Source organism: Ramularia collo-cygni (assembly GCF_900074925.1).
Source record: "Ramularia collo-cygni strain URUG2 genome assembly, contig: RCC_scaffold08, whole genome shotgun sequence".
NCBI classification, from domain to species: Eukaryota; Fungi; Ascomycota; class Dothideomycetes; order Mycosphaerellales; family Mycosphaerellaceae; genus Ramularia; species Ramularia collo-cygni.
Window position 1 is genome coordinate 1229832 of NW_019716262.1, and position 26854 is coordinate 1256685.

The 26854-nt window shown below is 51.2% G+C and overlaps 9 protein-coding genes; 4 read left to right on the forward strand and 5 right to left on the reverse strand.

Annotated features, from left to right (window-relative positions):
• Positions 1–217: 217 nt before the first annotated feature.
• RCC_06001 (related to bZIP transcription factor) lies at positions 218–804 on the reverse strand (the record flags this gene model as incomplete). XM_023771265.1 has 2 exons in its annotated part: positions 218–302; positions 377–804. 2 exons carry the CDS (start codon positions 802–804, stop codon positions 218–220), a joined length of 513 nt encoding a protein of 170 aa, XP_023627033.1.
• A 2115-nt stretch (positions 805–2919) lies between these two features.
• RCC_06002 (related to TGL2-triacylglycerol lipase) lies at positions 2920–4217 on the forward strand (the record flags this gene model as incomplete). XM_023771266.1 has 6 exons in its annotated part: positions 2920–3356; positions 3406–3415; positions 3468–3482; positions 3562–3610; positions 3678–4115; positions 4192–4217. The coding sequence occupies 6 exons, from the start codon at positions 2920–2922 to the stop codon at positions 4215–4217; spliced, it is 975 nt and encodes a 324-aa protein (XP_023627034.1).
• Positions 4218–4955: 738 nt separating this feature from the next.
• Positions 4956–6267, reverse strand: RCC_06003 (related to dihydrodipicolinate synthase; the record flags this gene model as incomplete). XM_023771267.1 has 4 exons in its annotated part: positions 4956–5087; positions 5186–5621; positions 5726–5823; positions 5914–6267. The coding sequence occupies 4 exons, from the start codon at positions 6265–6267 to the stop codon at positions 4956–4958; spliced, it is 1020 nt and encodes a 339-aa protein (XP_023627035.1).
• Positions 6268–8123: 1856 nt separating this feature from the next.
• RCC_06004 (related to GTPase Ras2p) lies at positions 8124–8999 on the forward strand (the record flags this gene model as incomplete). XM_023771268.1 has 3 exons in its annotated part: positions 8124–8224; positions 8329–8729; positions 8785–8999. The coding sequence occupies 3 exons, from the start codon at positions 8124–8126 to the stop codon at positions 8997–8999; spliced, it is 717 nt and encodes a 238-aa protein (XP_023627036.1).
• A 1156-nt stretch (positions 9000–10155) lies between these two features.
• Positions 10156–11913, forward strand: RCC_06005 (related to endochitinase class V precursor; the record flags this gene model as incomplete). XM_023771269.1 has 5 exons in its annotated part: positions 10156–10340; positions 10412–10793; positions 10880–11407; positions 11507–11668; positions 11752–11913. 5 exons carry the CDS (start codon positions 10156–10158, stop codon positions 11911–11913), a joined length of 1419 nt encoding a protein of 472 aa, XP_023627037.1.
• Positions 11914–14972: 3059 nt separating this feature from the next.
• RCC_06006 (related to polysaccharide synthase Cps1) lies at positions 14973–16579 on the reverse strand (the record flags this gene model as incomplete). XM_023771270.1 has 4 exons in its annotated part: positions 14973–15194; positions 15247–15535; positions 15590–16432; positions 16545–16579. 4 exons carry the CDS (start codon positions 16577–16579, stop codon positions 14973–14975), a joined length of 1389 nt encoding a protein of 462 aa, XP_023627038.1.
• A 4535-nt stretch (positions 16580–21114) lies between these two features.
• On the reverse strand, positions 21115–21868 carry RCC_06007 (related to mitochondrial F1F0-ATP synthase g subunit; the record flags this gene model as incomplete). XM_023771271.1 has 3 exons in its annotated part: positions 21115–21397; positions 21451–21535; positions 21592–21868. The coding sequence occupies 3 exons, from the start codon at positions 21866–21868 to the stop codon at positions 21115–21117; spliced, it is 645 nt and encodes a 214-aa protein (XP_023627039.1).
• Positions 21869–22787: 919 nt separating this feature from the next.
• On the forward strand, positions 22788–24920 carry RCC_06008 (related to ATP-dependent RNA helicase rok1; the record flags this gene model as incomplete). The annotated part of the gene is made up of 1 exon (XM_023771272.1): positions 22788–24920. The coding sequence occupies one exon, from the start codon at positions 22788–22790 to the stop codon at positions 24918–24920; it is 2133 nt and encodes a 710-aa protein (XP_023627040.1).
• A 14-nt stretch (positions 24921–24934) lies between these two features.
• RCC_06009 (related to short-chain alcohol dehydrogenase) lies at positions 24935–25777 on the reverse strand (the record flags this gene model as incomplete). XM_023771273.1 has 2 exons in its annotated part: positions 24935–25397; positions 25461–25777. The coding sequence occupies 2 exons, from the start codon at positions 25775–25777 to the stop codon at positions 24935–24937; spliced, it is 780 nt and encodes a 259-aa protein (XP_023627041.1).
• Between the last annotated feature and the right edge of the window lie 1077 nt (positions 25778–26854).

A 26854-nucleotide genomic window follows, 5' to 3' on the forward strand; every position in this document is an offset into this window, starting at 1 on the left:
TCTTCCATCAGAACACAGTAGTAAGTAGTAAACGCCAAGTACGCCGTGCGTAAATCGTGGCGAACCAACCGACCGCAATGCCAGATTCCCGCCTCTCGTTCACCCCTCTCTCAAGTCCCATTCAACGCAACATGTTGACAGCAGCCCGCGCCATGCTCAATGCTGCCGAAAATGCGGCAAGGGGGATAATGTGAATATGCTTTGATGTGGTTGCTCGTCATTTCCCACTCCGACCCTTTCCCTTTTGTTTTGACGGCGCTGTCGATGTGATCTTGGAGGTCTGCATCAACTCGCCAATATATCTGCAATCTACAGTCAGCCAGGTGTTCAAAGTCCTTATCGTAGGTGTGTCCTCTGGATAGAATGGTGCACATACGATTGTAGGAACTTGTTTCCCCCCTCGAGCTTCTCATGTTCGCTCTTCACGGCCTCCACGCGGTCCACAATCGCTTGCAGACTGGTCTGCAGCACCTTGGCCTGCTCGATCAAATCCTTTCGTGCCTCCTCGCCCAACATCTCGACTTCGGCGCTATTTCGTCGCGGCGACATGGTCCGCACGTCATTCTCGTCCAGATCGGTGTCGACGACAGTGGTGGCGGATTCGCGCGACACAATCATGGTGCCGCTGCTCTTTCGGCTGCCAATTTTGGGTCGTGCGATGCGGGCCTCTTCCATGGGGTCGTCGTCTTCCTCGCTGGCCACGGCGCTGGAATCCGGTGTGGACAGCGACGATCGGGAGTTGTAAATGGTGTGCAGGGTCGAATCGGCGATTGACGGCAGGGTGCTGCTCGAGGCCGCGGACATGATCTATGGATCTGAGCGACACAAAGAGCGGTGGACGGCGAAACGCATGCAGAGTCAAAAGGGCATTCGTTGATTAATAGGGTGGTAGCTTCGCCTCTTTGCCCTGGTGATCAAGGGACACCGGGAGAAGAATGCCCGCCGCCAGACCGACGCTAAAAGATGGGCAAGAGAGCCAGCAGGGACTCTAGGGAGAGGTGGAGGTGGAGCTAAAAACTCGTGATGACGCTGACCCGCCGGGACTCAAACTGAGACATGATTGCTGGAGCGTTCGCACGGCCACACCTACATGACATTGCAAAACACCCTTTCTACCCGCCGCCACACCGCACACCAGAGCATCTTATTATTGCTATTCTATCAATATGATTGATGCTCTCGTTGGTCAGCTATCATCCCCCACGAGACATGTGGACGAGTCAGTTGAGAGTAATGAGCGGATCCGAGAAGACGCCATGAAGATCCAACGACCATACAGCACCGTACAACGGAGATCGACGTCTGCGTGCAGCAAGGGTCGGATAGCCGGAAGCAGAGACCCAACCACCGCCAAGCGATGGACATATTTGATGTTGGTCATGTCCATCAATCTTGCAGACCATCTGCGAGATTCCCACCCAGCAAGATACTCCTATTTGCATCTGATGAGATATGCGAGCGCGAAGAGATCTGCGTTTGCCATGATACTGTCTGAGCTGGAGATTGGGCAATACCTTACCTTACTCATCACGCTCATCACAACCGGCACGCAATCCACGCGTGGCAGATCGTTGATCCCGTTGCTCATCACCACTGATTAGACTGATGACCCAAAGAATGTCGACCAATTGCTGGTGTTACTAATTTATGAAACGCCAAATGTATGCAATTTGACTTCACGGACTGCCGAGTTGGTCAAAGTCGCTCGCTACCGTTGGAGGAGCTATCCATGCTCTTCCATGCAAGAGTGACGTCTGGTGTGAAACCACGCAAGCATTGTGCAACTGTGTACTGCGCACGCCTCACCGCTTGTCATTTTTCGGCCGCAGCGTGAGCTTCTACAATTCTCACTCCACGCGGTGGGACGACGACGGCAACAGACGGCAAGTTGGTGGAACCAAACAGAAAATCTACCCGGTTCCTCCCAAATCAATAGGTGGAAAAGAGACTGATTAATACCTTGTCGTGAGCTGTACAATCCACCAACATCCAGCCTGACTTGCGGCCCACTTCCCGGAGACGAATTGCCGAGAAGCAGGGACTCGAGTTCATGCATGCAGTATTGATAAGTTTGCAGCTGGCTCTTTTGGATTGCTCCTCCGCCTCACCTCTCCGGTCCCATGATACCACCAAGTAGCTCCGGGCGAGACTCTCTAGCCAAAAGTCCAACGATTTCAAGCAATCCAAATGACTTGAATGACGGAGATCTGCGCGCGTTCGACGTCACGTCTGACCACCGCAGATTAGCCATCAACATGGAATCAATCGCGCAAGCGGCGCAGCGCAAAAGAAAACGCCGGCTAAAGACCGCTCTTTTCTCTTTTCAGTACATGCGTCCAGGACAAGGCAAGGATGTAAAACCCGCCGGGCGAAAGTGAAAAAAGTCAAGTGAGGCACTGTGCGGTCCTACTAATTGAATGATGACTTTCACGAATAATCTCCGACAGATTGTAGGTTGCATACCGATGCTGGGAAACATGCCGATTAGTTACCTCGATCGATTCCATCATTCGATCCCAGTAGTACCACGATTGTACAAGTGCTTAGTGTGATGTGAATCGATCTTGCTAGATTCCCTGTGAAATGACACAACATACGGCTATCTCCTGGCATTACTTCAAGGGCCCCTTTACTGCCATCTAGGGCAAAAATCCCTTGGTACCAGTTGGAAGATGTCGGAAATGTTTCTTCCTTGCTCTCAGACATCATCTTGTACAAGCCTCCAGCTGTGATATTCCAAGTGTGCTTGGAGACAATGAGGTAGGCTTGAAACTGTCACCTCATTGTGGTTGAGATGTTTTGCCAAGCTTCAAGTTCTTGTTCGTACTTTCGTATCCAGACGTCTGTACAACTCCCTCCATCACCCTCGAACAACATCATGAACTCCATCAACAATCCCGTCGCCAGCTGACGTGCTCGATGACGCATCGAGTCGCACTCAGAAGGCGCTCCGCCATTCAGATACTGAATTCACATCCTCAAAAAGCGCAATTCCATGCCCGTACCATTCACCAAACCGACAACAAACCCCAGGACCCCCGACTCCCCACCTCAGACAAGGTAGTAGAAGAACTCATCGAAGACAAATTCGCACTTTTAAAATCCGCCTACGACGCGCCCAAACACCCCATAATTCTCGCTCATGGATTGCTGGGATTCGACGAATTGCATCTCATTCCCGGTAAAGTCTTGCCCGGGATTGAATATTGGTATGGCATTACGCAGGCTTTGGCGGCCAAGAAGATTGAAGTTATTACGGCTGCCGTGCCTCCTTCGGGGAGTATTGAGGCTCGAGCTGCGAAGTTGGCTGAGACGATTGCGTTGAAGGCGAATGGGAAGGCGGTGAATATTATTGCGTAAGTCATGTTTAATATTGTAATTTATCTTTACTAACTGGTTTCACAGGCATAGCATGGTCTGTTTGGTATCTTCTTCAATTATATGACACACCTACTGACAATCGTTAGGGGTACGCGATCAAAGTCGATGATAGAATAATGAGGACAAAGCTAACGAGCGACCAGTGGCTTGGACAGCCGATACATGATCTCCAGACTGAAGCCCGAGAATGTCAAAGTCCTCTCCCTAACCACAGTAGCAACTCCACACCGTAAGCATTACAGCAAAATCACCCCATCGTCAGCGAAGAGAACTCCAAACATTGACAAATGGTTTAGGTGGCTCCTCCTTCGCCGACTACATCTTCAAAGGCATCGGCGTACCCAACATCCCCAAAGTCTACAAAGCCCTCGACTTCATCGGCATGGAAACGGGAGCATTCCGCCAACTCACCCAAAAATACATGGCCGAATCCTTCAATCTCCGCACCCCCGACGTTCCCGGAATTCGCTACTACAGCTACGGAGCCTCCATGCCTCACCCCCATCTCTTCTCCCTCTTCCGCAAACCCCATCGCGTGATTGAGGGTTTGGAAGGGCCGAATGATGGGTTGGTGAGTGTGGCTAGTAGTCGATGGGGGGAGTATAAGGGGACTTTGAATCATGTTAGTCATTTGGATTTGATTAATTGGACGAATCGATTGAGGTGGTATTGGTGGTCTGTTACGGGGAGGAAGAGGAATTTTAACGCTATTGCGTTTTATTTGAGTATTGCTGGTATGTTTTTCTCTCTTGCTTGCCTGGAAGGGGCATGTCGTGCTTTGATTGCGATTCGCTGATTGTTTTTCCTTAGATATGCTTGCCAAAGAGGGCTTGTGATGAAGGAGTGTCGATTTCGTCCGAAAGGGATGCGAGGCTGTGTTTATAATGGACTACGAGGCCGTGTTATAAGGATGCGAGGATGCATTCTTACGATGGATTGCGAGAAAGCAGGCGCATGAAGTCTTAAGGGGATGTTAATAGTCATAGTGTAATCGAACGAGAAAGAAGTCATGCTAGTAACTACATGATGTTGTCAATCCATCCATTATCTATCTGCATGCATAGACATATATACAGACATGTACATAAGCAGAGACATAGGTATACGTTTAAGACTGAGGTAACTCACAACAGATAAAAATTCAAGCAGCTAGCCTAAAGACTTCTTACTTCCTGTAGGAGACTACTACGAGATAATCAGTTTACGGACCGTTTGTGCCAAAAACATGGGGGATATACACAATATGCAACCCAACTACTCCAAAACCCACCATCAAGTACTAAAGCTAGAAATTACACAAATCCCTTAACCCTTAGGAAGTAAGGTAGGCACGTCTGTCCGGCCCTAAGACAAAGACCACGATAAGTAGATCATCAGGAAACGATAAGTAAATCAATCATACTTAGAAGAGGATGATCACCCTCGGGAAGTAGAMACATGTCCAACCGACGACCCCAAGGAGAAGAAAGACCACTTTACGAAATAATCAGACGAGATAAACAAATCAATTCATCATACTTGGGAGCGGATGATCAAACTGTCTATCCGGATTCATCTACACTTCGATTCTCACATCACTTGCCACCATTATCATCCTCAGCCTGGAATTGCAACTCCAACTTCTTCAAGCCCTCGAATACAGTCTCCCATTTCTGCCATTCCGTCTCTCCTTCTTGAAAGCCTCCTGCGAGAGGAAGTCTGGCGCCCTAAAAACACACACACTGTTAGTCATTTCTCCCAAATATCATTATCATCATCATCATCATCATCAGAAAGGAAAGGAAATGGAACGAGAAGAACATACCCCTTTATCCCCCATCCCCCACATCCTAGCCACAGCCTCCTTCATACCCACAACTCCCCAAGTAGCAACAATCTTCTCCCCCTCACAAATCCTAAACTGCAATTCCCTCATAGCAACCAAATCCTCCCTCGTAACCCCCTTCTCCAGACTCCGATTAAACAAATCAAAAAGTCTGACAACGATGCGAGGAAAACAGCCCGCTAAACCATCAATGGCAGCCACACCGCCGATGGTGAGGACGGGGAGGAGGTTTTGTCCGAGACCTGTGAAGACGGAAAAGGTGTCGTGGTTGATTTTTGGGGAGCAGGCGATTAGGGTTTGGTCGTCGATGATGCCGTGGGAGAGTTTGCAGCCTACGATTTTGGGGTGTTGGGAGAGGGATTCGAAGGTTGAGGGGGCGATGTAGAGGTTGTTGGTTACGCCGGGGTAGTGGTAGCTAGGAGCAATCTTTGTCAGTTTGCGGTTCTTCCATTATGATCATCTTCGATTGTATGCTGTTGTTCGTCTTTTCCTTCTTTCAAGGGACGGATTATATCTTACATGAGGATGGGGAGTGGAGAGCGATCTGCTACCGTTTCGAACCATTTCTGTAGACCTGCTTGGCTGGTCGCAGGAGCGAAATAAGCTGGTCCTAGAACCTAGAACGGGAAAATCACGTCAGTCACTTCCTATCCTCCTCTTTCATCATCCTCTAAAGGATTGAAGAAAATATCCTTCCATATACATACCATAGCAAACTCCGCCCCAGCAGCTTTACTCTCCCCAATCATCTCAACAGTATCATCAATATTCTGCGTCGCAGTCCCAGCAATAATCGGACAATCTTTAAAACCCGCCTCATCGAGCGTCTTTCTCTGACYACTAAYCAAAGCATGTCGTTCCTGGTTGCGAATGAAGATTGCTTCGCCTGTACTGCCCAAAATTACGAGACCTTTGATGCCGGCTTTGGCTAGGAAGAGGGAGTGTTGGGATTGCGTTGCGAGATCTAGAGGTGGGGAGATGGGGTCGTAGGAGGCTGTGTTTGGTTTCGCGAAGAAAGTTGGGACGGGGACGTAGATTCCTGCGGGGGGTGGGGAGGACATGGTTGTTGTTGTTGTTGATATTCTTTTATTTCTTTGGGGGTTTGAGTATGGGTGAGAAGGAGGAATGGGAGAGGGTATTTTATTGGGGTGCAATGCGTGCTTGCTTTGCTTTGCTTTATGAGAGGAAGGAGATGTCGTTAGGAGCTTCCTCGAGTCAGCATCCGCCTATATCCGACCTCGCCCGTCGGCATGATAGGTATGACCCCCCAATCTTTCTGGTGGGGTCATGGAGGTATAGTGGGGAGGTGGACTGGGATGGATAAATGTGAGCGAGTTGTTCGGGCCAATGTCAGCCGAGTGGGCCGGCAACGGAAGGTGGAGGAGAGCTTTTTGCGGGGGGGTTAGGGTTGGTGTTGGGGTATAGCATTGGGAGAGGAACGGGACTCGTAAGTTGGTTGTGTTCTGACTGGTGTGACTGGTAAGGTTATGGCTGGCATGTGTGGCTACGTAGATGATGGAATTGTGTCATGGATCGATGACAGAATCCTGGAATTGGACTGGATGATTCATTCTCATCCCGTCAGATCGTAGGTTTTCCATGCCATGAGAAGTCTTGACCAAACGTCCTACATACATCTGGTAGAGATAAAATAACGATTCCACCTCGAACAAATCCAAATTCCTTTTCCTACTAACGATACCCTTCCTAGCGCCTATCCGCTCGAGGAGAACACATCCAGTTCGTAGGTAGGCCTGAAGCTACATACATACATGTATGCATACATCGAGATCCAAAATATCCTCCAACCAAGCCTCTGATTACAAGGACCAATCATTTCTCCATGCCTCATGTCGTGTTCTCAAGCCAGCTGCCTACCTGTGTACATGCATAAGAGCCATGTCGACATATCGCCACCATCCAATGCTGCAAAGCTACACTACCTGCATTAGAGACCCAGAAAAGCTGCCGAGTCAGAATACCGGAGGGAAGTGCCAAGTCAAGTCAAGTCCAGTCAAGTTGGGCAGTGATGCTTCTTGTTTCCTCTGTTTTTCCGAGTGAGGGAGTGATGTATGCATAGATTGTCACGTCTGCACTAGCTTTTGGTCGAGACATGTCTTGGGCGATCAACGGGTTTGTCCATCTATCGGGGTTCGTGAACGATGCGATGTGATGTGATGTGATGTGCAGGAGTATGCAGTATGTGGAAGATGCAGGTACCGTTACCGTGATCCAAGAATGTTGTTCTTTCCGGAATGCCGGTACCGTATGTAGGTAAGTCGAGGACATGCATTCTGCCCCCTCGAGGTTGTTCGATACATACCTACATGGCTAGATATGTATGTCTCCTCGGAATTGCCGCAAGGTGATGTCTTGCAATGCCCGACACCGACGGCGAGGCCTCCGCATGTCCTGTCATTCAATCCCATCCTTACCTAAGTTATCCTCTCAGGCTTCATCCCTGGCCGAGCCCGCGGCTTGGGCAGACGGACATGTATGCGATGCAAATGCAAGAGAAGAAGATGAATGGACCAATGACGGCGGAGGGAGGGAGACGAAAAGGGAAGGGAAGGGCGGTGCTGTTCACCGACGGAAATGCAGCCAGTCCAGTCCCCCAAAGCTAGGTTTCTAAGTTGAAGCTCCACCTCGATCCATCCATTGACGAACTTATTCTCCTCCACCTCACGTGGTTTTTTTGGGCCGACGGTTGGCTTGGGGACTTTTAGGGCCAGAGTTTCCTCCTTGACCCTCCTAGACGAATTTCAAAGACTGTTCCATTCAATTCACACTACCTTACTTCTTGTTGGTCTCCATGTTGACGGAGAGTGGGCCCGATTGGACATCCTACACTCTCACCGCATAGAAACCACCTTCCATTCCTTCTCCCGCCCACCCCAGCCGACACGATCGCCAGACGATGGAGGACGCGCATAAGATCTCGGTGACGATTTGCGGCGATGGCGGATGTGGGAAATCGTCCATAACCCTCCGTCTGGTGCGCAGCCAATGGACGCATGAGTAGGTACCTACCCGCATGTGGATGGACATGGTTGAATATTGGATGGATGGATGAATGGATGGTGGGATGGAATGCGATGGACGCCGGGTTAATGGACAAACAGATACGACCCGACCATCGAGGACTCATACTCGGTCACGCGCACCATCGACGGCACGACCTACTCCCTCTCCATCACCGACACGGCGGGTCAGGAGGAATACCGCGGGCTCTGGTCCAATGCCAACCTCAACTCCGACGCCTTCCTCCTCGTCTACGACATCACGCAGGGCAGCACGCTGGACTCGCTGCAGTATTTCAATCAATTGATCGACCAGCAACGCGACCATCGCATGGATCAGGGCCAGATCTTGCCCGTGTGTCTGGTGGCGGGTAACAAGTGTGATTTGCAGAGTATGCGACAGGTGGGCGCGAGGGATGGTCTGGATTGGGCGCGCTCAAGAGGCTTTGGATTCATGGAGACGAGTGCGCGGGAAATGGTCAACATTGAGGAGACGTTTGCCTGTATGTATCTCCCATTCATTCAAGATGGGGCAAAGAGCAATGCTAACGATAACAGTACTCGTCCGACGCGTCGTGGCAGCTCGACGACAACATCTCGAAGGCATCAAACCCAACCTCCCCAACTTCACCTCCAAGACCCGTCCTCTCGAACCTCTGGCTTCACCCAACAACGAAAAGACGACGCCTCTGTCCCCGCAATGGGATGTCGACCCGGAACCTCTGCGAACGCGCTGGTGGCATAAATTCAAGTGCTGGGATAAATCATCCTGAAGATGGATGGTGCTCCTTCATCACAATCACACACACCACCACATGTACACATACACATACACACACCCGCATACACACACGGCTTTCACGACCCATGAATGGTTGGATTCTGGGCGGCGTCTTTTGTTCCGTCTTTTGTTCTTGATACAGCGATACCCTGGCGATGGTGTTTGATTGGGTTCTTCCATGTTCTTGGCGGAGAAATTGGGGTCATTTTGGGGGCAGGCGTCTATGCTGCTGCTGCTGCTGAGGCAATTCATTTGTACATTTGGACCATGCGCTTGACTGCGTTGACTGCTTTCTCGTGTGTATTTATCGGTTGACTGCTTCTCTGTATGTATATATATACATAGCCTACATTTTTCCGGCAACAATCGTGAGTCTCATTGTGTTGAAATGATATATATGTGTGTTGAAAGACCAATATTAGTTGWAGGACGAAGAAAGCCGAGGTCGGTCGGGCAGTAGTCTCATCATCACACATCTTCCAAGCCCATCATCAAACTACACGGCATATCTCGACGACTTCACATCCCGAAAGTCCATGTGCTGTGCTGCTAAGAATGTCCTCCATTTCCACGAGGAAGATGCCTGACCATCTCCGTATTTATTGTAGGAGGAGGAGGGATTCGAAACTCGATGAAAGATGGATGGGTAATCCTAGCTAACATCCAACATCCAACATCCAACATCCAACACCACCCTCGAAAAGAGCATTCCCACGTGAAATTCATCCTTGACCAGGGCACATCCCGGCCCCAACGTGTCGAAATGCTCGAAATACTGTTGTAGGGAAACAACATTAAAAGCCCAGGCCTAGGTAGCCTTTCCAAACGAAATTTCCCCAACACTGACTCGAGAGCCTAGCTTGCGCATCTTTTCCCCCTTCTAGGCGCGAAACGTGAGATGAACGTGGAAATGGAAGCGTCAAACTGCATCTCAAACCCCGGGGGAGGGGATTGACTTGCTTGACACGCACATGGTAGGACACTTTTCTTTTCCATTTCCCTTGCCCTTGCCCTTTTGTGGTTCCTTTGAAACGTGCTCGAGCGCGTGGCTCTTTTACATATACTGGAAGTCCCTTTGGGAAGAAATCATCCTTTCACAGTCTTCTTCTCTCAGCACCTCAACCCACCGTCCGCAAAGAAAGAAAGAAATGTGGTCCTCATCCCTTCTAACCTCCCTCTTGCTCTCCACCACCACTCTCGTCTCCGCCATCAATGCTCCAGCTCACCAAGCCCACTTGAACCTCCACCACAACAAACGCGAAGCCTACGTCCCTCCTCCAGTAATCCAATCTCCTCTTCACAAAGGCTATAAAGCAGTAGCCTACTATGTCAAGTACGCCATCCCCATACTCCCCCCCCTAAAAAAACACCCCAACCTAACAATCCCCTCCTCCTCCTCCACAGCTGGGCAATCTACGCCCGCAACCATCCCCCCCAAGAAATCCCCTCCCAATCTCTAACCCACATCCTCTACGCTTTCGGCGGCATCAACAACAAAACAGGCGAAGCATACCTCACAGACCCTTACGCCGACATTGAAAAGACCTGGCCGGGAGATGTTCCTTCCAACTCCACTTCTCTCTCCAAAAATGGAACGCAAGTCAAAGATATGGATATGTTTGGGAATTTAAAACAGTTGTATTTACATAAGAAGAAGAATCGGGGTTTGAAGACGTTGTTGAGTATTGGTGGGTGGGGTTTACGCACGTATTTTGCGCCTGCGTTGGAGAGTGAGGAGGGGAGGAGGAGGTTTGCGGTATCGAGCGTGGGGCTTTTGAAGGATTTGGTGAGTGTTTTCTCCTGACATTCCAATTCATCAATCATCATCACGAGAGAGAACGAACAACACTCTAACATCCCCCTTCCTTCTAGGGCTTCGACGGCCTAGACATCGACTGGGAATATCCCTCCTCCCCCAAGGAATCCCAAGATCTCGTCGAAACCTGCCGTTTAATCCGTCAAGAACTCGACTCCTACGCCCTAACCCTCACATCCACCCCCTCCTATTCCTATTCCTATTCCCCTCAACCACCACCTCACTTCCTCCTAACCCTCTCCGTCCCCGCCGGACCCATCAATTACAAGCACTTCAACATCCCAGCCCTATCCCCCTACATCGACTTCATCAATCTCATGGGATATGATTACCAAGGAGCCGCCTTTTCGAATTTCTCGGGCCATGCGCAGAATGTGTATAAATCTACCCTCAACCCAAGGAGTACGGATTTCAATACCGAGGATCCCGTGGAATATTATCTTGGAGAAGGAGGATTGCAGCCGGAGAGATTGGTGTTGGGAATGCCGCTTTATGGACGCAGTTTTGCGAATACGACTGGTCCTGGAGAGGTTTTTGGGAATACTACTGATGGGAGTTGGGAGGCTGGGATTTGGGATTATAAGGTTTGTTTTGTGTCCTCTTCCTCCTTCTCCTTATAGTGTGTGGTATGGGAGATGGAATGGGAAGGGACGAGAGTGCTAATGATCATATGTGAAAAATAGGCCCTCCCCCTAAACAACAGTCAAATCTACCACGACAACGACCTAATCGCTTCCTGGTCCTATAACAACCAAACGAAATATATGGTTTCTTACGATACCCCTGAAATCGCTATTGCCAAGACGAAGTATCTGGTTAAGAAGGGTTTGGGAGGAGCTATGTGGGTACGTCTTCTCTCTCTATTTCCACCTCTGTCCCTTTCGGTTTCTTTTTTGTAATCCCAGCTAATCCAACGGCGGATGAACAGTGGGAAACTTCGGGAGATTTCCCTATTACGGACGAGAGGAGTTTAATTAGGACTGTGAGGGGGGAATTGGAGACTTGTGGTGGGTTGGAGGGGAGTTTGAATGTTTTGGAGTTTCCGGGGAGTAAGTATCGGAATTTGAGGGAGGGTATGCCGGGGCAGTGAAATGTTGGAAAGACTGTCCCGGTTGTAGGAGAGTGGGGAGGGCGGGAAGGATAAGGGAGAGGGAGGAAGAGAGGGAAGGAAAGCGCGGGAGGGAGGAAGAGGGAAGGAGGAAGGAGGGAATCGAAGAGCAAGAACGCATGGGAATAGGAGTTCAGATTCATAAATACATGCCCTAAAAAGGTAACTCCGTGCCAATGCTACCACTCCTCCATCTTTTATATCACAATACAAAATGCAGTAGCTCTTATTCTTCTTGGAGCGGCTACCCAACAAGCCGTCTAGACATAGCTCCCGTCAATCAACCAGGCAGGGTTGAGTGGGCGGCCGCCGCCGACAACACGAAAGTGAATGTACGCATTGAGCAATAACCCCATTCTGCTCCCTCGCTGAGCCGCCAACAAGAAAGTGAATGGAATGTACGGATTAAGGAGCAATAACCCCATTCTGCTCGCTCGCTCGCTCGCTCCCTCGCTGACATGTGCAAGTTGCATATTGCATATTGCGTGATACATAGGGCAAGGACAACATCACCATCCTTCGCCTTCCCGCTTTCCCGCCATCTCATCATCTCATCTCATCTCATCACTGATCATCTCATCATCAGGTTTTTAATAATAATAACGGACACGGGACCGATACGATCGACGAAGCTCACCACACACACACTACTACACACGTCAGCAAGCGTACCACTCTCCATAGGTACCTTAAAGTTCTGTTGAGGAAAGCTTATATACAACACGCGCGTTGTTTGCGTGCTCCGCCACAACCCTCTTTTCCGTGATTTTTACCTTTTTTGTTTTCTGGGTTGGAGCTCTATTAGGCTTTTTTTCCCGGAGGAGGTGAGATGTCTTCGGGATCAATATAGTTGATTTGGAGGGCGAAGGAAAAACCTACCACATCGACCTCGGAGTTCTTGTCTTCGAGATCATTCGGACGTCGGAGTTGTTTGGTTGTTTTCATTAGTGAACTGTAATAAAAGTGATTGAGATTTTGATTTAAAGTAGCGCCCGCGCTCGCCTGCCCCACCAACCAAGCCAGAAAAGGTAAAAATTTGGGCGCTTTTTTATCTCTCTCAAAGGTTTGAGGTTTGCTGTCATCCAGTCAGCAGTCAGGTAGTGGTAAGACATGTACGTACAGTACGATACAACACTTTTGTCCAGCGGGGTCTTTCTTTTTTTGAACTCCGAGAGTACATCGGAGTAAGGCAAGGTAAGGTAGATGGCGATACTTTTGTGGCTACATCTAGAATTTTTAGTTGAATTTAACTTGTCTTGAGATGGAAAACCTGGTAGAATCTCCACCCGCCACGAACAACCAAACAACCAACAACCAACATGTATGTGTGTGTATGTGTGTTTGTAGCATGTCGCATGTACAGATCGGAACTAACAAAAGTCAAGGGGGCATGGCATGAATGAACAATCGGAGCTTTATCATCCATTCACATTTTCCATCTATCTGCTGAAAGACCCGGCTTTTCTCTCTCAAGGTACATACAGTACATACATACATAAAAAACGCAGGCAGTCCTTCGCGTGGCTGTACACAGTACATAGCCCCGGAGCCAGCCAGCCAGCATGCAAGACGAGACGAGACGAGACGAGATGCGGGTCGGCTTTTGAAGAAGAAGGCTCTCAGCATTATGCAATGCAGGTAGGCGAGCGACCTTTTTTTTTTCAGCAGCTTTTTCCCGGCAGCTACCTAGGTAAGTAACTTGAGATGGAGGAAGGAAAGAGTCAAAAATGCAAGGCAAGCCAAAGCTCCTCTTCCTTCATGCGCGTACGCGGGTTATGGTGACATTCTCTTCTTTATTCTTCTTCTTCTTATGCTCCACTCCAGAAAAAACCAGCCAGGAAGGAAGCTGTCGTGTTGTTGCTGTTGTTCCACGCAAGAAGGAATCGTTTCCGAGGATCTGCAATTCTCATCAAGATTATTACTACCTATTGTGCATTCGTCCGCCCTTCATCAGCTGTGCATGTATCCATCCATCTATCCCTCTATCCATCTATCGATGGTGGCGGTGGTGGTGTGAACATTAGCACGCTTGCCCATCCTCCCTGATGACAGTCGTCGTCGTTTGCCGTGCCGTGTGAGGACAGGAAGGAAGAGGAAGACCTGGGCCGACCGCGCGAGATTGATGATTCGTCCGCTTCTTTTTGCCCTGCATGCATGGATGGACTCGCGGGCGAGCGAGCTTGCGAAAGACGCACATGCATCCACGGATGCATGCATGCGACTACACGGCCTAGGTTGTTTAACCGAACGAAGCATGTGGCATCGGCGCGATGGCAGCCGACCGAAGGAAGGAACGTTTTCCATTTCTCTTTTTCGATCGTGTTGATAATCTTAGATGGTGAGAATTGGAGGGTACGGGAGTGTATATCTTGCAAGACAGGCGAGCAGAGTTATTGTCGTTGATCGTGGATCGACGGGCTAAACTTGTCGGTCTTCTCAATCTTGCTTTTTTGTTTTCTCATTCTTCCGTCACTATGCAGGTACAACGATGTTCGAGGGAAAAAGGTTCTTCTTCTTCTTCTTCATCATCATCATCATCATCATCATCTCAAAGGCGAGAGCATCGCGCTCATAATAGCCGTGTCTTTTGGTGTTGATACTCTGTACAAATGTTCCAAGAACGCTCAGTCGATATTAGCTCTCAATCTTCTCTCTCTCGCGCTCTCTCTCTCCCTCTCCCTCTCTCTCCAAAATCGCCCAGATAACAATAGCAAAGAAGCCGACCTGAGCAATGCAAGCAATCAGGGTTCCAAGTCTGCCAACTCCATTTCCTCAATAATGCGCTGCCCGCCCACCAAAACACAATCGACCACCGGACTTTTTGAAGAAGTGGAATTCTCTCGAAAAACTTTTTTGCCTTGGCCAGCACAGCCATCCATCCATCCCTTCTTCACCCCTTTTCCTCGCGGGGGCAAGATGTTGGTCTTTCTCTCCCAAAAGCGGCTAAAGTCGTCTAAGTACCTCTATTCGCCATGCGGTGCTGATGCGAGAAGCGAAGGAAATTTGCTGGGTATCGCGCGCAAACATGTGAAGGGTCATGATCAGTCGTTATAGGATGTCATCAATAATGGAATCGTTTGGTGTTTTCGGTGCGTCTCGTAGGCAGGTAGCTGGTCGGCCACCTGCATCTCCCGTGCGTACTCAAACGTCTCGGACTTTCGTCCGTCGTGCTTTTCCGAGGGAGGGCTCGCGCCATAGGGTGGAAGCTTCATCATACGGATGCCGTCATCTGTGTCGGCGCCGTCTCTGCTTCCCCATGTGGTCTGGATGTGATGATTAGTGGTGCACCTTTTTATGATAACAAAATTAACTCACCTCCTTCAGAGTGCACATACCCCATAGCTTGATTCCGCTATGGAGGTATCCGAATGCAATGTACAGAGGGATGAATCGCACGTCCTCGGGGTATCTCGCGTAATGACCCCAAAGCTTCACAGTCTTGCTGAACACAAATGTCCACARGGCTAATGCGGTGAGAATCGCATGAAACTGCGGCCAGTCTTTGAACTGGCAGTATGCAAAGGAGAACATTGCAGCGTCCCACGGCAACGCCCATGCTGTGATGGTGGTTTGCAGGACGGAGTAGGTGCTCCATGGCTGGGTCCTACATCAAGTTAGCGCCATTCCACTATTCACAAGACAACAATTTCAGGCGTACCACCAGTAATGACGCTCGACAAACATGGATGTGAGGTTGCTGCGCCAGTTACTTCGCACCCAGCGCAGGCACTGACTGAGATATTTGGGACCATCTTCAAGAGTGGTCTGGACCTCGGCCTCCTTGTGATATTGCATGCGAATGTTCCAATTGTTAAGATAGAGCCACCGCGTGATGAAGTTATCATCGTCGGCGTTTAGTTGGCATGTTCCCCAAGTTTCGTTGGTAAAGTCATGCGTAAAGGCATCCTCCTGGAGGATGCAGCTCCGGTAAGCCACGGTACGACCGGAAAGGCAGGGCAGTCCGCCGTCGATGTGCAGACATGCCGAGCAGTCAAAGTTGCGGCGTTCGAGATAGGCGGCACCTAAAAAGCTCCACGGGCTCATGGTCTTGGGCCTTCTCAATCTCTGCGACGTTCCCACGCCGCCCGTCTTGGGGTCCTCGAAAGGCGCCAGCATCCATTGAAGGACCTTGGCAGGCCACATCACATCATCATCCACAAAGACGGTGATTCTCGTCTGCACTTCCGGTATCGCCCTGCACATTTGCCTGCGTTTGTTCGCCTGCCGGATGCTCAAGACGCGGATCTTCTTGGCGTTGATTTTGTTTGCCAACTTGGTCAGATGGTCGACATTGGCATCGATGGTGACCAGGATCAACTCAAAGGGCTCGGCCTTGAGGCAGGTCTTGAGGGTGGTCTCCAGCTCATCACCCCCCTGGGCAATGGTCGGCAGGATGATGGTGACATCCTGGGAGGTGTATGTTGGGTTCTCGGGTAGGGGAACAGGCCGGTAGGTCCAATGTGAGATGCAGTTGACTATCAATCGAACGTAGCGAAATAACCTGGAGCGGTGTGTGAGTCCACGTGCACCATTGGGTTAAAGTTTTGTTACCCGCTTCCGCGAGGGCCAGCGGACACAGCGACTGGAGAGATCGGGCAACGAAGCAGACATACCATAGAGAGACGAACAAAACCAACGAGAAATCCATGCTGTTGCTGCCGCGCGAAAACGAGAGGAAGAGGTGGCGAGTCCAGAGTCGTCCCACGACACCTGAGCGATGAAAAAGTGTAAAGGGAAGCGATTGCAGAGGAGGGCATGCGAATATAAGTCTTAGCCTATGATTTCCTCGGCAGTAGTCATGCGAGCGCTTAGGTGCTGGTTACCATACTATTGATTAGTACATTTTTGCGTGCAGACAGCTCCATACCTTAAGGTATGAGATCACCGGAGTCGACCTGGAGGCGCGAATTGGACCGATCCGTTCTGGCTCGAACGAGAGCTTGAGATGCACAGAGCGCCCCTCATCCCGGTCTTTTCGGATTGAGTAGGTATGGCGGGTCTGACACCTGCAGCCTGCAGACCGGTGGGGTCCGCCTTGGTGGCTGGCTGGCTGGCTGGCTTACCTTAAGTTCTGGCAGGAAGGAAGCTCGCTCGCGTAGGCGAGTGGCCGAGCGAGCGAACGAGCTTGCCTTGCTTGCTTGCTTGCTGCAGCCTCTGCGGGCCCTCCGACGTCCGTCTGCTTCTGCTTCTGCTCGTGCTCGACGCGCCCGCCCGCCCACCCAACCCAACCCAGCCGCAAAACAAATAAACTGCTCGAGCGCGTGCGCGCGCGCGGCGGCTGCCGGCGGGGCCACCGTTTTTGGTGCACATGCTGCTTGCAGAACTCGCCGATTCGCGTTACCACACACAGTACAGCGCGAAGCGGGTACTTAGCGCCACATCAGCTGGCCCATCCATCGTTCATGGGGCGCTCTGGATGTCTCGCTCCAGCTGAGATGGCTGTAAGTTACATACCCCTCCCTTCTGGTACTGTACTGTACTGTACTGTACTGTCCTGGGTGGATGTCGTGGGTATCGCGGACGCCGGAAGCGTGTCTGTCATATGCGCGTTGCACAGCCCAACGCCTGTCGTCCGGTGGTGGCTCGACTTCGGATGGTTGCATGCTCACATTGCTGATCGGACACGAACCGCTGCGAGGGCAGGGTGCGGCGGCACGGCGAGATGCGGCCAAGATCCACTTGCCACAAGTCCACTCGGAGATTGTGAGTACTACGACTTTCCTGCTCGACGCTCGTGCTTAACCATCCGTGGTGGTGTGTTTGCGCCGCCCGCTCCCCAAATCACCACACCATCTCGTACGCGTCTCACACCCGGCMTGGCGGTGTTGGATGTGGGTGTAGACGTGCCCACCCACGACGCGTTCACGAATCCTTCTTCACTTCTTCATCAAGATAGCTATCGACGATCTGGACATTCCCGACGAGGTTAGATGCGCGGCGGCTTCCGCACCAAGGTCGACGCTAGTGACGACTTCTTTTAGCCCCGGGTATACTCCAGAGCTTTGCAACTCTGTTATGACTTGTCCGCGCTTCGACTGGGGTTTGGCTGCGGCATGCAGCAGTGTTATCAAGGGCCGAGAGCGTCGGAGATTCGTGAAATGCCTCCGACTTTTGCTCCATTCCGGGTCCGCTCGTGGGACATGTTGAGGCCCGTGGAAGAATGGGACCCTGTGGAGCTGATAAAGTGCTAATCATGCACCTAGTAGGGCTTGCGCAGAGAGATGCTAGTTTCTCTCTAATGCTAATGCAAAGTTTTGGAGGGGCGTCACACAATGCAGCTCACCCCATTGAGCGACTTTTTAGCGAACACAGTTTACCACCCAACACTTTCACCTTCGGCGTACCGGTTTGTCACTATTGATTGCTGGACACGCTGGGATGACATCGGAAAGGGCGAGTTGACGTAGATTATGTCGTCGTTATGACTCGAATTGCCACTGCGACAACGACATCACGAGGTTTGGCTTTGGCATTTCGTCAATCAGCAATATACAGACGACATCCTTTAACATGCTATGGCTATATCGATTGCTCTGGAATGCTGGAGCCCGCCATGGGTCGTGCATTGATCGACCGCGTGGGAATCTTCCACCCGTGCCGACTGCAAGACAATGCAAGATGTGCTTATAGGCTTGGTGCATCGTGATAGCAGTCTCGCTTCAAGGCAAGCCCTTGCCACACCAAAGTGCTTGCTCGCATGAGAGCTCACGATCGTTGAGCGATGGTTACGCTGATGGACTGTAAGCGTGAAATGTGCCGACGATACGTTGAGCGACCAGCGTTGCATGCATGCATGCAAGCGACACAGCTCGACGACGGTATCCATAGTCCAGGCGCTGGACACGGCGGAACGTCGTCAGCGGAGAAACYCCGCGTCGGTTGCGTATGGGGAGCCTCATCCGCGGCTAAGAAGTAGCGAGAGCGTGCCAGTAGATGATCGAGACTCGAGACGGAGTGAAATCCCTTGCTACAAACTGCATCGAGCGACATGTGACATTGTGACCCCCACGCGCGGTCGGAATGCAGAATCGAGCCAGTACTGCCAAGACTTAGTTTGGGATTCCTCACGGCGTAAGCAAGCAACGCCATGGCACGTGGCTCATGGTGTAACTCTGTTGTGGCGGCGAGTATAGTAATGGCAGATCTTTGTTATGCAGGTTGTACTGACCGGCTTCCTGTCCCCAGGCGCCTTGCCGCCGGAAGCAGCATTCCGTGGATGATGGTCAAAGGCGCCGGTGTAAGTGAATCTGGAGGCAGCACTACACATCACGTGAATGTGAAGGCCTTGGTGGTACAAGATACCTCGCAAAGTATGGCATTTTGTTTTCCTGCCGAAGTAGAGCAAGCCGAGCCCTGCAAGCAGATGAGACGTCGATTAGTTCCATGGCTCGTCCTGTAGTCTGCCACGTCGACTCGGTCTTTCAACGGATGGAGGAAGGGGTCGTTTCCAATGGAGGACGGTTTCTCATCTTCCACCATGTATGATTCCCCTCGAATGCCAGTCCTGTATTGTAGCCTTTGCAAAATGTGACCGTGTCCATGTCAACATTCCTCCCAACGTATCCATGTATCGCTTTTGCCGCCTCCACCTCCGCCTCCGCCTCAGCAGTTCAGCCTGTGATCCTCCCTACTTGTCCGGACTTCCGTGTGGAGAACGTGCTGCTGTTGGCCTTTATCGGTTCCCGATCAGGTCAAACAGCCTTTCTGCGGGGGCAGCAAGGCGGCATCGCAGGGAGTACCAACCATCTCAGGAGAAGCACAAGTAGCCCAAAAAAATTATTTCCAACCCGAGAGAACTTGGACGCTTTGAGTCCTCAGGATTCAGAAGCCTGCTGAAATCCCAACCCACCTCTTTGGTGGCGAGAGATCGATGTGAACATCACTCGCCACCAGATCTCCCGCAAGCCCACGTCTACACGAGCGAGCGACCTGCACGATGTCGCCAGGCAGACTCGCTCGGTAAGCTGCCGACATCCCACTCCATGCAGTGTGTGATCGGAGCGAGAGACCTCCCGGCAAGTTTGTAGAAAATGCATGGACCTTCCGGCTGTCCAAGCCATGTCTCACAAACCCCGCCGAGATCCTGCAAGTCAGGGGAAGGATGATGCGCCTCGCGACGCACTGGCGGATCCACTCTGCTCACGCTCTGGTCGGCAGATGTCCTCGTCGACGTGCTTCTCGGTACTATCTGCCCTGCGAAGCGTACGTAGCYGACTCGTACGTTGACCTCGGGAGTCAGTCTCGCAAGCCTGACTGAAGGATCGCTCGGCGCGCGGTTCGCTTGGAGGACTTATCACAGCATTGCAGCGGCTGACCGCGCTCATCCCATCGCGTACTAGTCGCTACCAGCTCTTGAGAAAGCTATCCTGCAGCGAGCATCTGCCCATCGGATCATTGACCTTCGCCTGAGAGAAGCGAGGGTCTCGTATGCGTCAGTGACGAAGCTGGCTGCAGAAAACTCATGTGCCCAGGCAGGACACAGGCGCGGACTGGAGCACATCCCATTGGAGCGGCTCTTTTGGCATTCAATTCAGCGGTCTCTCTCCCATTTTTGTGCGAGCATCTCGTGACGTGATGTTCAAATTCACAACCCCCTTGTCTTGGCGCCTGCGGCCCGAAAAAGGCAATCTTGTTGGTGAAGGTTATAAGTCCCACTCGCTCGACGTGTTGAGAGACACAATAGAAGACCGCCTCTTTGTCTGAAAGGCAGCCGTGATTGGCAGCGCACAGCGTATCGGCCTCCCCATGTGCCGCGTAAGTCTTCAGAGGGAGTCGCACCTGGCGTGGAGGTATCAAAAGCATCTTTTGACGCACAAGCGCTGTTTGCTTCAGCAGTAGCTGCCCATATCCTCAAACTTAACATGATGCTTCCCTGCTCAAGCATAACAAGGCCGTGAATTGTTGGTGCTGATTCAAATGTGCCGCACCGATCAGAGCCGGAAACCAATTTGTCGCAGTCTTGTAGTACATGATCTATAGCAAAAGGTGGACACCGAATCGTGTTTCATGCCATGCCTGTGGTTGGCAATCGTAAGGAAAAGGCGCTAGGATTTTAGTTATTCACAGTAGTACRAACCCCGGCTGCTTCCTCTCGTGGTCCAACACTCCCCCTCTCCTGTCACTCGCCCACTGTCTGGTGGGTTACGGCAACTTTCACCACCTCGACGACTCCTTGTTTGTAAATTAGTGGTGCRCGTGGGCACCGTTGCTCCTGTATCCAACAATCTTGAATCTTCCAATCATTTCGCCGATGGAGAAGAATCCGATGACCTCTGCGGTGGTCACACCGACGGTGGTGAGCGTGGCGTGGTCGAGGTTCCTTAGTCGTGTCAAGAAAGATTGTGGGTTTTGGATCACGGCATCAGCGGACTTCTCAGCGGCCTGGGCAGTCTGGGAGCCGAATCCGGCTGGGTTGCGCACCGCCTTGGTGAGGGGGGTGATCGCCTCCTGGACGGTTTGCATGGTTCTATGAGCTGTCAATGGCAGTTCCCGCAATAGCTGTCGTCTGTGTACACTTACGGAGGCGCCATGCCACGACCCTTGTAGATCGTCTTCCCGAGCTCGCCAGCAACCTTGCCATAGTATACAACGTGTGGGATGGCACCTGCGACTTCTCATCAGCCTAATCTCAATGCCTCGGAAGTGTCTGATTTTGCCTACTTTGTACCATGCCAATCACAGCGCCAGTCCGGCCACCCACATTAGCCACGGTGTTCGAAGCAGCAGAGGCGACCTTGCTAAGGGCGGGTCCAGCGGAGCTAGTGACCTTGGAGAGGCCCTGTTGCGCCTTGGAGACGGTGTTCTGCGCGGTCTCCTTGGCTGCCGCTGCACCCTGGGATGCTTTCTCGGCAGCGCCGGAGGTGGTGGAAGCGGAGCGGCGCTGGGCAATGGCGCGAGACTGGCGGAGCACCTGCCGAGGCAGGTTGGAGGAAGGCATTGTGATGTGTGGTGTGGTGATGGGATGTCGTCGATGTTGAGCTCGAATGGCAAGTACGGAACTACTTTTTGCGGGATCTGCCGAACTCTAAAATGCGGAGATCCCTCTGCCTTCTGCTATTGCCATGGACATCCATCCAGTTGATGCACAAATATGATGCTCTTAACTCCTTGGTGTCAAATCTGACAGAAGGATTGAGATTCTGCTATGAAGAGGTGCGCGCCATGGCCAAACTAGGTTGATCTTCTTTGAGGAGGATCTAAAGTTACAGTCGCCGCTGTATGGCAGGACTTGACTCGAATGTCCATTTTACTACATCACGACTTCATAGCGGCACTAACGGAGCTATACACACTCTTAAATGTGCTTGCTGCTGTCCCGGAGGACTCTCTGCGTCTCCCCAATGCAAACACTGGCCTGCACCCGGTCAACTCGATCAACATCGAAGCAGCTCGAAAGGCTGGCTACCACGAAGATGCAGTCTCATTGATGTATGCGTTGCCACATCTGGACGTCGAGTTCCATGACTTCAAGCCGCAGTTGCTCCCCAGCACCTACAGTATGTCACTACCTACAGTGACCCGGATCAGGATCTTGCTTCGAAGCTCGGAGAGAAATGCTCAACGACGAAGCCATGCTTTCTTCAGCTCTGCGCTTGACAAGGAGCGAGACTAGCTAGGGTATCGTTCTCGTCTATGATACAAAGACGAGTAAGCCGCAAATGCCTTGAACAGAYCAAATAGTGATGGTACAAAGCCGGGGTAGAATATCTGAGGATTGATGGGTAGGGATGAGGAATAGAGGTAATTTAGCGCTAACTTGATATGGATTTATTGTAGAGCCGACGTCAAACTTTCGACTCGGAAATTCTTCCTACCTCAATTACAACCTCAACATGCACCGTTTATTGCGTTAAACAATGGACCCATATAAACTTCTGTCTCGCTCCTCAAAGCGTGGAGCGCCTCAGAAATCTCAAAGTACACCATCTAGCGGTGCACAAGCTGCTCCGCCGAGCAACGAGGGAAAAGCTTCATCCGGCGAGCTGCCCAGCAGCAATTCGAGAAAACGCAAGAGAAAGAGTACAGCGGCAGTGGATACACCTGAGCTAGAATTCTTTGGCGGTTCGAGTTCGAAGGCGGTGCGGGACGCAACTCGGGATGAGGCGCACAACGAGAATTCGGACGATGAAGAGCTGGAGGAAGACGAGGCGGAGGAGCAGCTTGCGTCTGGTGCCGGAGTGAGCAGTCTTTCGGTCGAGGAACGGAAGAACATACTGCATAAACATAAACTAAAGGCGACGTGGATCAACCCGCCTGCGCCGCAGAAGAAAGAGCGCCGAAAGAAGAATCTCGACAAGAAGAAAGTGAAGGTTGAGAAATCAGAAAAGATTGCGCTGTTCCCGCAGCCACTGCAATCATTCGCTGAGTTGCGACCGCGATTTGGTGTATCTGGAAGGCTTGCGACGAATATCGACGAGCAAGGTTATACCGTCCCAACTGAGGTGCAACTCGCGGCTCTGCCACTACTTCTGGATGATCCCAAGAACTTCATGGACGCAGGACCAGAGTCGCCGCCCCACATTGACATATTGACTGTAGCGCCTACTGGGAGTGGAAAGACAATGGCTTTCATGATTCCCACATTGCAACGCATTAGCAAAGCAAGACAAGGTATCGAAGGCGGTCTCAAAACTACTTCTGCAGTTATCCTCGCACCCACCAAAGAGCTGGCAAGTCAAATAGTGAATGAAGGACGAAAACTAGCGCGAAACACTGGGATCAAAGTGACACAAGTCCGGAAAGGAATGGAACTGGCGGCGCGACCCAAGACAGGCGATGGCGAGGACGATGATGAGCCTGCCAAGTCAAAAGATATATTAGTGAAATCGGATGTTCTGGTGTCAACTCCGGGTGTGCTGGCAAGCATCATCCAAGAAGCAAAGGAGAATGGTCGCGAAGCTCTGTCAGATGTTCAATATCTCATCCTCGACGAGGCTGATGTACTTCTGGATCCGCTGTTCCGCGAGCAGACTCTCACGATCTGGAACAGCTTGAACCGTCCGGACCTTCGCGTGAGTCTATGGTCAGCCACAATGGGGAGTAACATCGAAGAGCTGGCCCGTACGGTACTTAACGAGCGACGACAACGGCTTTCTGATAATCAGCAAGAACCTGTCCCAGAGGCTCCTCTCGTAAGACTAGTCGTCGGCCTCAAGGACTCGGCTGTCCCGAACATCCAGCACAGACTAGTGTATGCTGCTTCGGAGCAAGGAAAGCTCATGGGTCTCAGGCAATTGCTGCATCCGACCACTACCTCGTCTGAAGCCGGACCACCTCTTCTCCCGCCCTTCTTGGTGTTTACTCAGACGATCGAGCGAGCGATCGCATTGCATTCGGAACTACTTTACGACATTCCCGCCGAGGCTGGAGGGATCAGTAGGATCGCAGTGTTACACTCTGACCTGTCAGACACAGCCAGAGACAATGTAATGACTGGTTTTCGCAAGGGAGAGATCTGGATACTAATCACCACCGACCTACTCTCCCGTGGGGTCGATTTTCGTGGCGTGAACGGCGTGGTAAACTACGACATTCCAACTTCGAGTGCCGCATATGTGCACCGAGTCGGCCGTACAGGGCGTGCTGGCCGCGAAGGTGGTGTCGCAGTCACTCTTTACAGCAAAGAGGATATCCCGTACTTGAAAAACGTCGCCAACGTGGTTGCCGCCGCGCAGAAGCAGAAAGGCGGTGGTTTCGATGCCACCAACAAAGATGGAGTCCAGCAATGGCTGCTTGACGCACTGCCAGATCTGAGCAAACAAGCCAAGAAAGATTTGAGAAAGCACGGCGTCGAATCTAGGACATCTCGAGGCATGACCAAGGATTCCAAAGCAGGGAGGAAAGCGCGCATTAGCACCAAATCAGGCTTCGAGCGTCGCGAGGAAAACAAACGAAAAGGGATGATCCAAGGGAGTAAGCAGAGGCAGGAAGCCGCCGCCGCCACTGCGGAGGATCAAGGCGAAGAGACGGATTTTGGTGGTTTCGATTGATGATGTTTGCTACTTTACTGCAAATTCACAAACAACCCTCCATCAACCAATAACTGCGCACCAGTCACATACTCGCTCATATCGCTCGCAAGAAAAACAGCCGGACCAGCGAGATCTTGCGTCCTGCCCAGTCTTCCCAGCRGTATGCGACCTTCCATATACTTCTTCTTCCCTTCATCCGCGAGATCCTCATCATTGAGCTGTGTTCGAATGGTCCCTGGGAGCAGCGCATTGCACCTGATACCATATTGTCCCAAAGCGCACGCGGTGCTCTGCATGAGCGATAGGATTCCCGCTTTTGTGGGAGTGTAATGCGTTTGTCCCGCTCCTCCTACTAGAGCCGAGATGGAGGAAATTCCAATTATACTTCCCCCTGAGGGCACTTGTGTGGACATTTGTTGCGCGGCGGCTTGTACGGCGAAGAAGGCTCCCGTGAGGTTCGTTGAGATGGTATTGTTTACTAGCTCGGGTGGCATGCTATATTCTCGAAGTGATGGTCAACTACCTTCTTTATCCACCGCGAAGAGCTGATATACATACGTTAAGAAGTCCGCGAAAGCGCATATACCCGCATTCGACACAAAAACATCCAATCTCCCGAATTTCTCCACGGTCTTCCTAACCAACTCTTGAGAAGTTTCAGGTTTCGTAATATCTCCTGGAATTCCAATTAAATATTCTTCTGAATGCCCTGTTTCGGTTCGTAATTCTTGGAATTGTCGTTCGGATTGGTCGTCTGGGAAGTAATTGACTGCGACTTTTGCTCCATGTTTGAGGTAATCGATTGCAATTGCTCGTCCGATTCCCGTTACGGCTCCTGTGAGGGCTGCTACTTTGCCTTGCAGGAGGAGAGCCATTGGGATATGAGATGGAGTTTCTTAGAATTGTGGGTAGAAATCTCGAGTATGAGCGACGCGCTGGTAGGATCGGCGACGCGATGTTGCATGGGACAGACATGTAGTTCTCGGCATTTGAAGGCTGTTGGAGGGGCAAAGTGTAAGTACCTAGACCTGGTCTCGTTGTTCGGAAGAATTGATAGCGAGGTGGAAAGGTTCCACTTTATCCGGAGATCAAGCCTGACAACTCCATTAACATGTGCCGTGGATTTGCGTCCATCTTAGCTCGAAGGAGAACGTCCATCGCAGCCGACATGTCTCCCCTACACATCATCGACAGCCATGTCCACCTCTGGCCGGAGAATATGTCAAACGAACAAGGCCACAGCTGGATGACACCGGAAATGCCATTGGCAAAAGAACATTTGCTCTCTGTGTACTACGAAGCATCTAACCAAGGAGCTCACGCCGATCATGATACCATTGTGGACGGAGTTATATATGTTGAGACAGATGTCAAATATGATGAGCCTTGTGGAGAGCTATCTGCTTGGGCGAAAGGTCCTCTCGATGAGATCAAGTTTCTGCGGGCTATCGTAGAAGGGAGATATGGTCCACGAGATAGTCAAATGCTCCTTGGAATCGTTGCTTGGGCGCCCATGGATCAGCCGCCTCATGTTCTCGAGGAGTGGCTGAGAATTGCTCAAGAAGCTGCGGGCATTGAGACATGGAGCCGTGTCAAGGGCTTTCGATTCCTCTTACAGGCCATTCATGATCAGAACAAGTTCGAGTCGCTGGTCTTGAGCGAAGACTTTGTGGAGAACCTGAAGATTCTTGGCAAGAAGGGATTTTCCTTTGACATTGGCGTAGACGAGCATTCCGGGGGTATCTGGCAGCTCGAGGCGATTTCGAAAACGATGGAAATGGCACATAGAGGCGTACCCGAAGACGAGCGCATCGGTTTTATAATCAACCACCTATGCAAACCAGATTTTGCAAATCAAGGGCAGGAGTTTCTACGATGGTGCTCTGCGATCAAGGCATTATCGAAACGCTCTCGAACATATATGAAGCTTTCCGGAGCCTTCAGCGAGCTAC